Source organism: Ipomoea nil, unplaced genomic scaffold, assembly GCF_001879475.1.
Source record: "Ipomoea nil cultivar Tokyo-kokei standard unplaced genomic scaffold, Asagao_1.1 scaffold2705, whole genome shotgun sequence".
In the NCBI taxonomy this organism is placed as follows: domain Eukaryota; kingdom Viridiplantae; phylum Streptophyta; class Magnoliopsida; order Solanales; family Convolvulaceae; genus Ipomoea; species Ipomoea nil.
In genome coordinates, this window is record NW_017619133.1 from 3,647,692 (window position 1) to 3,662,193 (window position 14,502).

General features: G+C 38.4%; 2 protein-coding genes across 3 annotated transcripts; one reads left to right on the forward strand and one right to left on the reverse strand.

Annotated features, from left to right (window-relative positions):
- The first annotated feature begins 1,695 nt into the window (after positions 1-1,695).
- On the forward strand, positions 1,696-2,782 carry LOC109156415 (PRA1 family protein B3-like). The gene has a single exon (XM_019304271.1). The coding sequence runs from the start codon at positions 1,902-1,904 to the stop codon at positions 2,535-2,537; it is 636 nt and encodes a 211-aa protein (XP_019159816.1). The 5' UTR covers positions 1,696-1,901; the 3' UTR covers positions 2,538-2,782.
- A 400-nt stretch (positions 2,783-3,182) lies between these two features.
- On the reverse strand, positions 3,183-7,628 carry LOC109156414 (sorting nexin 2B-like). Of its 2 annotated transcripts, none has more exons than XM_019304270.1 (6): positions 7,542-7,628; positions 6,378-7,418; positions 5,910-6,119; positions 5,231-5,491; positions 4,729-4,815; positions 3,183-3,546 (listed from the first exon to the last, which is right to left on the reverse strand). In XM_019304270.1, exons 2-6 carry the CDS (start codon positions 7,416-7,418, stop codon positions 3,466-3,468), a joined length of 1,680 nt encoding a protein of 559 aa, XP_019159815.1. In that variant the 5' UTR covers positions 7,542-7,628; the 3' UTR covers positions 3,183-3,465. The 2 variants fall into 2 exon arrangements, with proteins under 2 accessions (XP_019159815.1, XP_019159814.1); XM_019304269.1 differs by having other exon boundaries at positions 6,378-7,426; positions 7,543-7,627.
- Positions 7,629-14,502: the final 6,874 nt, after the last annotated feature.

A 14,502-nucleotide genomic window follows, 5' to 3' on the forward strand; every position in this document is an offset into this window, starting at 1 on the left:
TCACCATAATCGAGGGACCAAAACGGTAATTGACTCATATTTATTTGTATATAAAAATAATTTGCCGAGTAATCTCTAGTCTAGGTAACAAGTCCAAAATAAGTAATTGGGCCTACAGCCAATGGTGGCCCATTTTGGGTCCCTTGGGAATTGCGGGCAAATTGTACTCTGGAACTGTGTCCACCTTGCAAGGGCAAATTATATCGTGCACCGCGATGCATAATCGATTATGTACCGTGCATCAAAACGACGCCATTTTATTTAATGAAAAGAAACGGAATCCATTTCGCACCGTTTCGCAAAAAATAACTCTGTTCTTCAGTTTCATTTTGTATATACTGCGGTTTCAGTTCAACACAATTACAGTTTCATTTTGATATAACTAAAGTTTCATTCAATATTTATACACTTAAATATGTGAACATGTTATTTAATTTTATTTTATATACACTATAGTTTCATTAAAACACAACTACATGATCATTTCGATATAATTACAGCTTCATTGTACAATATACACTCAAATATGTGAAATGTTATTCAGTTTCATTTTATATATATTGCAGTTTGATTTCACCACAACTACAGTATCATTTTGATATAACTGCAATTTCATTTGATAATATAAAAATAATACGTGAGGCAATGTCAGTTTAGATACAATGTAGTGTCACTTCGTTAACACTAACAGTGCGCCGTTTCTTTACTTAAAGAAACGGCGCCTTTTTGACCGCGATGCATAATCGATTATGCACGGCGGTCCACAATATAACAACTGTCTTGCAAGGTGAACACGATTATAAAACTTTTCATAATGATAAATATATAGTTCAAAAATTATGAACATATAGTTCTATAATTATGAACATAGAGTGCTGAACATAATTATGAACGTATAGTTATGTAATTATGAATATAGAGATTCAATAATCGTGAATATGAAGTTAAAAAATTGTGAATAGGAAAAATGACATTTTTTTCCCTTGAGTTATATACTTATAGCTCCAAATCGGAACAACTACTAGCATTTGCTTAAAATTAGAATTATAATATTACAAATAATGTATGTTCTTTTTCGCATTTATTTTAATTCTCACATATAAATATATATAACCGCGATTTGGTTTTAATTTTGAACCGTCGATTCGGGTTCAAACTTTCTTTTAAATTTATTTTTTTTATTTTAAAAATATTCTAAATTCAATAATTAATGTATTTTATTTTTTCAATTCAAACGGGCAATTTCGGTTCGCGCTTTTAATTAACTCTAAATATCGGGTTCCGGTTCTAAATTGTCATCATAACCTCCGGTTCTAAATTGTCATCATAACCTTTCTATTTGGTTGCTATAGTGTCTGTTTGATTTGAACCAAATCGTGATGTTCATTTAACATATCATGGAAAAAGCTGCCACTTAAATAATTCAGGAAAAAAAATGTTATAAGTATATAACACAGGGAAAAAAAATGTCATTTTCCCTTGTGAATATATAATTTTATAATTATGAACATATAGTTTAAGTAATTATAAACATAGAGTTCAATAATTATAAATATAAAATTCAAAAATTATGAATATATAGCTTTATAATTATGAACATATAGTTTAGTAATTATGAACATGAAATCGTGTCCATCTTATAAGGTGGACGATTCCACAGCATAAGGATTGGGAATTGCGTAGTGTCTGTCCCGCATCAAATTTCATTTATCATTTCATGCAAAATCAGCGGCTTCAAACGCAATTAATGTCCACCTATCTCTAAAACTCCCTTTTTATCTTATGTTGCTTTCGCATTCAACTCATCTCAACGAAAAGTCAATTATTGCTTCTAACCTCTGAGTCAAATTTTGTCTGCTAATAATTCCTTCTTCCCATATATACCCTTCTACTTTCGTAAAATGTCAACAATCCCCTCGCACTCTCAGCCGTCTGCCTCCGCCATCGCCGCCGCAGCATTCGCCATCCGCACCTTCCTGACTCGCCTCTATCATTCTCTCCGTGGCGGCCTCTCGCGCCGCCGCCCCTGGTTGGAGCTCGTGGACCGCAGCTCCTTCTCCCGGCCAAGTTCCCTGTCCGACGCCACCTCGCGCGTCCGCAAGAACCTCTCCTATTTCCGCGTCAATTACCTAACCCTAATCGTCGCCGTAGTCTGCCTGTCCTTCGCCTCCCACCCCGCCTCCCTCCTCGCCATCCTTGTGCTCCTCATTGCCTGGCTCTTCCTCTACAACCTCCGCCCCTCCGATCAGCCGGTCGTCATCCTCGGCCGCAAATTCTCCGATCGCGAAACCCTAGGCCTCCTAATTCTTCTCTCCGTGATCGCGATCTTCCTCACCAATGTCGGATCGCTTCTCATCTCAGCAACACTGATCGGATTCGGCATTGTGTGCATCCACGGCGCTTTCAGGGATCCGGAGGACCTGTTTCTGGATGATCAGGAAGTGAAAGGTTTTGGCTTGTTCGCATTCATCAGCGGCAATGGATCCGCGTCATCTGCCAACGTTCACGGCGTACCTCCCATCGTCTCCCAGGTCTGATCGATGTCCATGGAACTATTAATCTTCAAATGCCAAGTCGAAGTTTCAGTACATGCTCATATTCATCCCTAACATTTCATTTCATTGATCGATACACATATTATTGCCTATAAGAGGTTAGAATTGGTTAGGTTTTTGAACATATTGATGCTTTGAATTAATGAATTCCATATTTTGACTTGACAAAAACTGTGCAATGTATAGCTGCATTTTGTTTACAATTGCATAGTTTAATGTGTCTAACATGATTATAAAGCAAGTCAATATTACCCTATTATGAATGATACGAACTTAAAAGTGTCTTTTACAATCAGGACCTGTACAGACATTTCGTGATTTTACAAAAAAAAAAAATACCCTATTATATAAGCAATCGAAAACGGTCACGCAAGTGTGAAATTGTTCATAAAACATGTCAAATTAATATGAAAATGTAATACTAATCAGAAATAAATTGATCCTAAAAAAGGTGTAATATTTTTAATAGAAAATATAATACTTATTTATTTTGATTAAAAATATTACATTTTTATCAAAAGTATTATACATTCCATAAGTAATGAATACTTTATTCCTAACTAGTATTACATTTTTCATCTTAACTCAATCCGCCTCGCGAACAAATATTCGTTAGACAGAATTTTGCCAAAACTAAAGAAAGAGACGACGCAACATAACCCTCAGCAATTTCGTGGTTACTAACCATCTCAAACACCAACAAAATTCAGGCAAGAAATTTACAAGACATTAAAGTTAAAGGCCTCTACAGCTAAACATGGGACTTGGTGAAATCTCAAATGTAATATTCCGCATTTGCTTTCTCTCTCTCTCTCTCTCTCTCTGGATTTGTTTTATTGTCCCCTAGTGTGAATGAATAGAACATGAAGCAAAGAGAAGAAGAAGCTGGTAATCTGGTTTACAGGGCGAATTAAGCACTATCTTTGGTGTATCGACTAGTCTCCTCTGCCACTTTTGTCCACTCTTTTCCAATTTTTTCTGAATAAGCTGCCTGCAATATCATCAAAGCAAATCAATAGCATTAGCAGAATTGCACTAATGACTTTATTCAAGTATAAGCAGTTAGAAATCTGTAATTAATTACAGGTTCCACTAGCAACATCCCACCCCAGGTACCAGATTTCTTAAAAGCCACCATTTATGTTTTAAATAATGCAGCTTGGCCAAGGAGCATGTAAAGAGAAAGAGTCTTCCAACCTGGATAATCCTTTGATTCCTTTCACTTAGAAAGGCAAATAGCCTCCATCTAAACACTAGACTCGAGCATCGAACTGTTATCTGGAAAACTATATTCATAAAGGACATAAAATGATCAACCAATATAGCTCTTAGTTTTTTGGGGTAATGGTAAATTATATTATTATCCCAAATACTACAGATACACAGGGCATACCCCGGTCCAAAAGGAAATAAAAGATCCACCATTTTAGTGGTGGAAAACAAAAAACACTAACAGCCTATATTCGGCAAGAAGAAAAGCCTATACTGGTAGTTCATTCTTTCCAAAAGGTTGAACCCTAACCCTAAGGGCCCCCCCACACCCCGGCCCGATAGAGCATCTGGTAGTTCATAGTCAGGTGGATGGACGCTATTTCATCAAAGGAGAAATAGAGGTCCATCCAGGGGACTACGGACTACCAGATAACTAGGCAGCTTTTAGTTTTGGTACTAGGAGAGGCAGATAGGGTGCTTTTTAAGATCAGGAACATTGCACAAAGCATTACCCTTCAAGTTCAATGGCATAAATCAAAAGGTTCATTGGCCAGTATGCCAAAACCTAACAGACATTTTAGGGTGCAATTGATTCAAGATTTCAAGTTATATCAAATAACCCTTAGAATGTGAACAATGAAATGTTACATGCCCTTGTTTAGTTCAAGAGAATATGTGAGATTCCCAATCTTGGCTTTTAGTTCACTTTTCTCACATTCATATGAATCTCATTCCTTCCAAAATTTCTTAAGTTATATGAGATTCTCGATCATGTTATATTATCTAAAACTGCTCCTTAAACCAAAAGCGCCCTTAAAGCAGGAGGCAACAGAGCTCCCAGCATGACAGATCAATGAAAAATACAAGTACACATTTCAATACATCAATGACTAATCAATCAATGCTATTTAGAAGTATGACATAGAGTTTACGTTCACCAAAAAAAAATGACAGAGTTTACCTGACTAATCACGAATCCTTTCAACATATTTATGAAGTTATCATGCCTTTCTCTATCAAGTCTTCCCATTTCAATTCTATTAATTTCCTGCAGTACCACAAATACTTTAGAATATGATAATAAAAGATAAAAAAGAATATCAATGTCCATATCATGGGTTTGACTAAAGGTTAAAAATTAGCAAAGTCCATATTATGGGCTTTAAATAGATCTACAATAATTACACATACCAAAGAATCAAGAAGAACATCTTTGTAGGAGACAGATACTGAGCAGACAAGCAAAACACACACACACAGACACAAGTATTACTCCATAATAATCATAATTCCACCCAGAAGAGAGAAATACAAGATACCTTTTTGTTGATAACTAATTTTAATAAAGGCACCACATGCATGCCACAATAATTTTACAAAGGCCATGAGGCTCAAGGCCTCTGAAAAGAACAGCACTAGCATCTATATATAATCACACGTATTCTTTATACTAGCATTTATACCTTGATGTGTTCATATTCTCTGATTGCACAGCTTTTAGCATCCTCAGTGGCTCTAATAGTACCCCTCAATTCATCCAATTTTTGAATCTTTAATTTATCACCTCCAAATTTTTTTGGTGATGTTGTTTCAAGTTTTTCAGCCTTAGAATTTAGAGAGGACAATTCTGATAGAAGAGTCTGTACTGTTAGTAATGCACTTGACCGATCGGAAAATGCACCATGCACCGCCAACATTAGCCCCAGGTGCTCATGTAGGACATCCTGCAAAAGGATATTTAGAACTTTCACACCCTTCTAGTAACAGAATGTTCAAGGAATTTTCAATGCCAAATTGCCTATGCTATACAATAATGACATTAATTAATACACTGTTTCAAATTTTATTTGGTCATCAAAGAGTTAGTATAACCAGCTTGGTTGGCGTGGCTATGCACTCTCATCCTTTAAAAGAGGTCGGGAGTTCAAAACCCCCTCTCGTATGGAAAAGCCAATATGACCAGCACTTTGAACCTTAATTGGGTCACCCACTACGAACGGAGATTAGTCTGAGTATGGTACGGGCATAAAGGTGCTTCCTAACTCAGGAGACCTCGTGGTCTAAACAAAAAATAATAGTTATTGTCATATGACAAAATTCTTTCACTTTGCCAAATATGTATAGAAGGAATGACATAGTTACCAAATGCTTCACAGTCTGTGCATTTAGTTCACGGTACAATCTGCTTGCTTTAACTGCTGCAGTTGCCACATTTTTCATATCAGCAGCACGTACTTTCTGTGTGTTCAACATCGCCCGCTCATTCTCAAATTTTGTCAATTTAAGAAACGCTAGCCCTAATTGTCCCATGGTCTCGGACATATCTTGTTGTTCTTTAACAAGCAATTCAGCCTAATTTGGAATAAACGTAATCAGATATCAATGAAAAATGATTCCAATCAACAGAGCAAAATGTAATATCACATGATTGGATGCAATGAATTTTCACTTCATATTGATAAAATCACAAGCTAAACTGTAAATGATGGCATGCTAGTGACTAGTAGCAAGAGTGACATCAAAATATCTGCTAAATATGCATAATTAAATTCAATAAATAACATAATATTGAAACAATGGCATTGAGAGAGATGGGCAGAAGGCTTGAACCTGCTTTGATGCAGTGGTCAGATTTTGCTCAAGTTCATGCAATCTTTCTTTCTTCTCCAGAAACTCCTTATCATCCTCCTCCACCCGTGGCCTCGATCCACCCCAATCATTTACAACTGACTGTTTCAATTCCCTAAACAATCTCAGCAAATCCCTCCCACCTCTTGCTGGTTGCACCACATCCTGTGGCTGAACTGCATTCCTAGAGTCCGGAAAGAACTGATTTGGGAGCTTGGCTGTCTCATCGAGCACCCTTGATGCCCCATCAGTGCTTTGCAAGAAGGCTCTTAATTCATTGCTCTTCTTGATCACAGGATGTGCTGCAAGCCTCTTCAAGTACCTCTCCAATGCCACCCTCCTTTGCTCCACAAATTCTTGTTTTTGCATCACTTGACTCTCCACTACACTCTTGTCTGGCCTGGGAGGAATAAAATACCCTCTGTAAGCTTCATTCAATCTATCCGCCAATGCTACCACGTCTTTGAACCGCCTCCGGACACTGAACTCTGATCCGCCATATTCCGGTATGTTCGTTTTCGTAGTAATCAAATAGGTAACAAAAGTGTTACCTCCCGGAACAATTGAATTCGAGGACTCCATCTCTTTTTGCGGATTGGAAACCGCAACTTTCAAATGCTCCGAACTCGAGGAAGGGGATCTAGGAAACATTACCGACTTATCGGAGTGTCCGACGGGGCTCTGCCCGCCGTTCGCTTCTTCGCCGGAGCTGGCGAGTTGGTCGAGAGGGTTAAACACTGCATCAGCATAGGATGGAGGCTCAAGATAAGGTTTCTGCGGAGAATTTGATGCTCCGACCGGGGAGAGTGGCTGCGCCGGGAAAAGGAGTGGATCGGCGTCGGCAGGGGTAGCGACGATCGACGGCAATAGGGGGTGTTGGGAGTTGGAAAGCGTAGTCATGGCACTTACGTAACTCGCGTAGGATTTCGAGGTCAAATCTTCATCGTTGAGGGTCAAGCTCTCCATTGAAGCGACTCTCGGTGCTCGTAGATGGACTTCACCTTGATTCTCCGAGCCCATCATCTTTTAAAATAAAAGAAAAATAATCAAAATTCAGCGAATTTCAGGAAAATATCTGCGGAATTTAGATCAACAAGGATACTGAAACACAAATTCTTAGGGCTTTGATAGCTTGAAGAAATGTACAGGTGGCAGCGATGGAGGCTATCTTGCGCCGTGGGCGTGCATAAGTGGGTCCAGCAGTAGAGGGAAGATGGTAGTAGTGTGGTAGATTGAGAGTTGCAAGAAGATTAGAATTGTCATAATCCTAAACCTACCTGAGTGGCGCCAAGTTGCTCGACATCATTGACTTTTTATGCTTTAGTGAATTGAAAAATAATTATAAATAAATATTGCATTGTGACAGAGTAAGTAGTATTAAAAAAAAAAAAAATACAAGGTATCCTTAAATCTTAAATCATTATATATATACCTACATACATACATATATATGTGTGTGTGTTAGAAACATTTGTTTTTAGATTTTGATGATAACAAATGATAGGATTTTAGACCCCAATTATTTTATTTTCTAGATTTAGGATAATTTTGTTTAAACATTCGAACTAATCGAACGGTACCTCGAGTGGTAACAATTCAAGTCATCCGAATGTTAACTCGAGAGGTCAGTCTCAATAATAGATTCGAAGGGCAACCTGAGTGGTTAACTCTCGAATGGTCTGAGATGAAGATCGGAAGACTGAAGATCCGAAGAGTGGAGATATCAAGACCGAAAGGTTGCAAAGACCGAGAGGTGGAAGGGTATACCTTTTGAATTGTTGCAAAAACAAATGGTAAGGTCAACCATTCATAACCGAAAAGGTCGCAAAGTGTTGTGGAGAAGAGTTAAGTAGGCTGGTTATAGCCGAACCACTATAAAAAATCTCTCTCTTTAAATTATTTACTGCTTTATTGTATAACATTCAACCAAACATAAAGTTTGATAAGACTAAAACTACGTGCAAAGAAACTCAAAAGGGTTATAAAAAAAAATTCGTTGTGCATTCTGACGAGAAGTTACAGTTACCCCTCGGTTGCTTTAACCTTTCGAAAAGTTTTCAAAACTCTACAAGTCTATTTACCCCCTCTAGACTTGTACCCTAACCCTCCCTAGGACCAACAAGTGGTATCAGAGCAGTTATCTTGAATGGTGAACTCTCGAGTATACTGCCTGGTGATCTCAATTTAAAAATCAAAATCATTTTCCTTTGCACGCATTATTTTTTATATGATATAGATCATCATATGTCCAAGAACCTCATGTTCAACCTTAATAAATTTGACGATTCGAAGATGCGTATGTATGCGCACCTCTCGTCTCTCCACGACGAGATGTGGGAGGTTATAACGGAAGGTCCAGTGCAAATCATGATGATAAATGCTAACAGGGCTGCTCAATGACTTGATGCACTAGAGTATGTGGCAAAGCCGATACATGCATGGAGTACAGAAGACCGTACTAGGAACAACTTGGATAATATAACTAAGGACATCTTGTTCAAGATGGTTGATGACATGCTATTCCCGAGGATAAAAAATGCAAATCTACCAAAGAAATATCGTCATTCAGATTGGCGAATGGGACGAGCAAGAGAAGGAGAACAAGGTCACCATTGCCATGAAGAAGTTCGAGGACTTCCGAATGGTCAACGGCGAGAGCATAACCGAGATGGAGACTCTGTTCATGAAGCTACTAAGCGTGGTAGCGGATCTGAGCAAATTGCTGGGCCAGAAGGAGATAAACTTGAAGATTCTCCGTGCTCTACCCAAATCGTGGGAGATGAAGGTTATCGCCATGAGGGAACCGAGACCTCAAGGCCATCCAAACCTCACAGATCTTTAGCGACTTGAAGACCTATGAGTTCGAAAGGGGGCTCAAGGAAGATGAAGAGTGTAGCGTTGGTTGCTGACCAACAACCTTTAACATCTTCCAGGTCCAACTCTAACCCATCTGATTTTTTATCTAATGAACAATTTTCCATGTTTGTCAGGAAATTTAAGCGCTTCATGAGGAAGAGCAACATCTAAGGGACTCCATCAACTCCATCTTCCTCAAATCGGAGAAACTCCGAGAGGTCAAACACCTCAAAGAGTAGAGACTCTAATGAGTTGCAAGTTCTGTGCTACAACTGTAGGAAACCGGGACATTACAAGGCAGAATGCCCCTATGCGATTGTGTGAAAGCATCAAGACCAACCAAGGAGTGCCGACAACAACAACAACTCGAGGAATGCCACAAGAGAAACGAGTGGTAGAGGTGCCAACAACCACTCGGCTAGTCACTCGAAGGGTGACTGGAGGAGGAAATCACTCGTAACAGAAGAGTCAACCAAGAAGGTGACAAACGAGCCGTGCACCTCCAGTTCAAGTTTAGAGAGCGAAAGCTAAGGAGATGAGAATGGACTCATCTGCCTATACAGCCAACAAGAGTCAGAAGAAGACTTCTGCTTAATAGCCAAAGATGAAAAGGTAAATTCTCAATCCTCTTTTACCCAATGTGAGTTTGATTCTAGTTGTGATGAAGAACCTATGGATTCAATTTTTAAGCTAATGAATGATGTGAGCTTAATTGTACATGTTTATAGTGTTGGTTTGAATATATTTGTTGGGTTTAAGTTCATTTAATTGTTACTTTAATTGCATATTCCCTTGTTTTCTCATTAAGATATGATTTTACACTTGATTTGAATGTTTTACGATGCTTGTTAGTGTTTTGAACCATTGTAGATCAATTGCAAAAGCAAAGGAAGTTTTAGGACGAGTTTGGAGCTAAAACAAAGTCAAGGTGAAGCTAAGGAGGTGGCTAAAATGCTTCAAAGAGAGCCAAAGAGTGGTACTTTCAATGGATTTGATCACAAGAACAAAACAAGGGAAAAGTTGAGCAAAAGACCATAGAGTTGTAATTCTCGCCGAATTTGGCGACACCTTAGTATTTTGATCATATCTCACTCTAGGAATGTCCGATTCAAGTGATTCTTGCGCCATTGGAAAAAAGACTCGAAGGGATACAACCTATGAATCAGCAAAAAACTTAAAAATTTCCAGTGAAGTTTCATCACTTTTCAAAAGAGCAAGAAGTAAAAATTCTCGCACAGATTGGTGACAGTTTGATTTTTTGACCATATCTCAGCCTAGGAATATCCTAATGAAGTGATTCTTGCACCATTTGAAAGAAGGCTCGAAGGGATAGAACTCTTACGAAGACATAAAAGTCTATATCAGAAGGGAAAATGGTCAAAATAAGCCTGAAAACGGACCTACGTCACTGGGCGAGATTTTTGGAAAGTTGTGTAGAAATTTCCAAATCTATTCCTATTGAGCTTCAACTATAAAAAGCCCATCTTTGTTCAACCCTAGTGCATTATGCTGAGTTTTGAAGACAAAAAAAAAAAAAAAAGAGAAGAATTGAGAGCTACAAGCTGTCTTGGGAAGCAAGAAGAAACATTTTGGAGAGTTCAACATTTTTAGAGAGGAGTTTTTAGATAGCTTTAGATTTAGCTGGTTAGTTTACATTTTCTCTTTCTAGGGTTTTAGCCAAGATCCATTTTGCTTTGTAAAGGAGATTTGAAGATTTGTTGAGCTTGTAGCTTGGATCTTCATTTCCTACCATCTATTGAAGGGATCTAGTTCGAAGTTGGGTAAAAACCACTCTTGTTCTTCTTTGATAATATCTTGTTTTACCTATTTTGCCATTGCTTGATCTTGATCTCTATAATGATTGGCAAAAATTCTAGTAGTGAATTGAATCTCATTTATTTGTGCTAAATATGTTTTGATCTATTTGTTTTGCTATGTGTTGATGTCTTGTTGTAAAGAGACTTTGTATGGACTCTTGTGTATGGTGTACAACATATGCTTGAGGTTTGAGTAGGATTAGGTCGATAAGAGATTGTGGCTTAATCCTAGACTTGTCTCCTTGCAGTTTCCTTCTCTAAGATCCGAGAGGGCGGCGATGAAAATGAGATGTAGACAAAGTGTTTGTTGAAATGCTCATAAGGAACGTGGTCACGGAATGGTGATTCCACACCTATGAAAGACCTAGTAACCGAGTGGAGAACGGCATTGGAAGTCATCTCACTTGATTAGTTCAACACTAGCCCAGATTCACCTCACAAGCACAAAGGAATGTGAATTCCAATCCACTACGCTTTCTATTTTATAGTTTCTTTTATTTCTTTTCTTATTCCCTTTGTTATTTTTTCCCTTACACTCTCTTAAACACATGCTCTAACCTACACTCCTTGCACCTAGTTACCCTTGTTAATGCACTGTGATACGTGATTGTCTTGCCCTCTATTTTCTCCGACTTGCTATCCTTGAGTTCGACACTCGGGGGTTTCATATCCTCGTTTACACTTACACTCCATCCATCACACCCACTAAATTACAATCTCATCACTCTCCGACTTCAACAATCTACTAAACCTTTGCAGACTGGGTACTGACCTTGTGTGAGACACTTGGGTGAGATCATTCTACTCTACCTTTGTACATTGGATTCTGACTTAGTGGATTGGACGCATCAGTGATCGTCCCCCAGATGTAGATACACACTGTATCGAACTGGGTAAACAAACTTGTGTGTTGCATTTATTTTTTGTCTTAGTCTTCCGTATTTCGCTATAGTTGATTATCTATCTGATTGATTGTCTCATCGCAAATCTGAGTCAATCAGTCCACTATCCAGTTGGCAAGAAAGTAAGTTGAAACATAGATTAAGGGATTATGCAAAATTACACAGAAAATCACCAAAATAAGGAGGATAACTAAGGCTAGCATCTAAGCCCTAGAGCTACACACTACTACTATCAATGCATGCTCTCTTCATGCATCAAGTCCACCTGAAAGGGGTCATAAAAGCACATAGGAAAATAAACCCGTTAACATAAAAATGCTACGTATAAAACCACTCAACCCTGTAACATAAATATAGATATAGATTTTGGAAAACAGTTGACATTCAAATACAACGAGTATACACATAGACAATAAGGCAATCCAACAATAAATCCTAAGTATGGATACCACACACACACACACACACACACACACACACACACACACACTCACACACACACTCACACTCACACACACACACACACACACACACACACACACACACACACACACACACATATATATATATATATATATATATGCAGGTATACTCATCAACATATGCAATATCACCATTCTTCTAAGATAGATAATATACAAGAGATTCAAGTATCAAGTAGGAACATACTATTATACTAGTATTCACAAACAATATAACATACTTTGCTACTCATGTACTCATCACAAGGCATATACTATGCAATAATGAAAATCCATACGATAGATGCAAGAGTATATATATGTATACTCATACTTTTGATAATAGTAATAATACTCTTCTGCGGAAGAACTCTATCATATCTCATGATTCTCTTTTCTCTTCTTTCTTTCAAATCTGGGTCTGCGAGGCAGGTACTCTGCCGCGGCGAAGCCCTATCGAATGGTGCTTCCCACACAACTTCTCATTCTATGATGGGAATATAAATGATATGTAAGCTTTTCAAAAGAATATAGATATAGGTTTTCCAAAATACATATACGGGCTTTGAAAATAACCTAAGGTAATAATATAGGCCATCTAAAGTATGCAAATGTTTTCTATATGAAAACATAGGTTTTATGTACAAAAGTTTATGAAATAGCCAATCATGCAAATGAAACCATATGATCATGTCAATCTCAATACTCATGAACTAAATAATGCAAATGGAGCATTTAATCAACTCATCTCATAACTCAAGTCCAAAACATGGTACTCAACTTTCATGCTCAACGGTACTCAATAAACACTTAGGAAAATCATGAATCATGCTTGGTTTGGGAAAGTAGATTTTATTCACAAATCACATAGGCACATTTCATACTAACGTGTCGTTACGAGCCCGAGTCTCCGAGCCTCACGAGCCCACGATTTTCGGTCCGAAACAACAAAGTGGGCTGAGCCTCAAGGGCCCGGCCCTATCCAGACATCAAAGTCATCAACAACAACACAAGACTAAAATAATAGGTTTTGGGAGTCCATGGTTTATACCTTGAGCTTGCTAAACCAAGGTTTCCACCTTCACCTCCTATTTTCCTCAACAAAAACACATAAAGCATACATCATACACACATACACAAATACATATTATATTCTAAAAGATATGGGTTAGATGAAGATGGGAGAAGAGAATACTTGAAGAAAGATGATAGAAAATGAAGTGAAGAATGAAAGATAGAGATTTTGCTTATAAGGGTTCTTCTTCTTCTTGGAAATCTCCTAAAGCTTGGAGAGATAGAGGCAAATGGGAGGGATTGAGTTCAAGACAATGGAATAGTGAAGGTTATATAGGTAGGGTTCAAAACGAGTTCATTCTAATAATAGTCCTCTGACTATTGCGATTTTCTAAAATTGGTCCTTGACTTTTAATTTGGACGAAAAAGACACTTGACTTTCACATTTGTTCCAGTATTGGTCCTTTTGTTATTCATCCGTTTGTTAGGCGTTAATTTAAGGGTTAAAATCGTCTTTTTTCTTAACTTGTTTTCTTCTTCCTCGTGACATGAGAGGACCAAAGCCAAAAACTCCATTGTTTCTCACCTAGCTTCTTCTTCACTGGCCGAATTTTCCTTCGGATATTTAGATACAATTGGCCAGCGATGGCAACATGACCTCTTCGATGGGCATCCCTCTTCCGCAACATTGTCTTCTACATCCTCATTGAACTTCCACCGCAACAGAGGGGTGTGCGGCCTGCTCCTCCTACCAACAGAACCTCCACCAGTATCCTTCTGCAACCGCACTCCCACACCAGAGCTCCTGTTTCTCCGGCGAGGCGTCTTGCGAGGGCTGGGTTGCCTCTGTAGAAGATCTGATCATGGCAATGCGTTCACTGCCTTGGAAGACGTGAGTGTCGGGAACTCAGTCCTACCGCCTGTGATCTTCATTGCTTTTGCTCAGATTCATCCATCAACCGCCTCTACCCCTGCCTACCTTGAGAAGACAGTAACTGAAGTAAAGCTTCATTCTTTAGCGTGATCTCTCTCTCTCTCTCTCTCTCATTCACAGTAC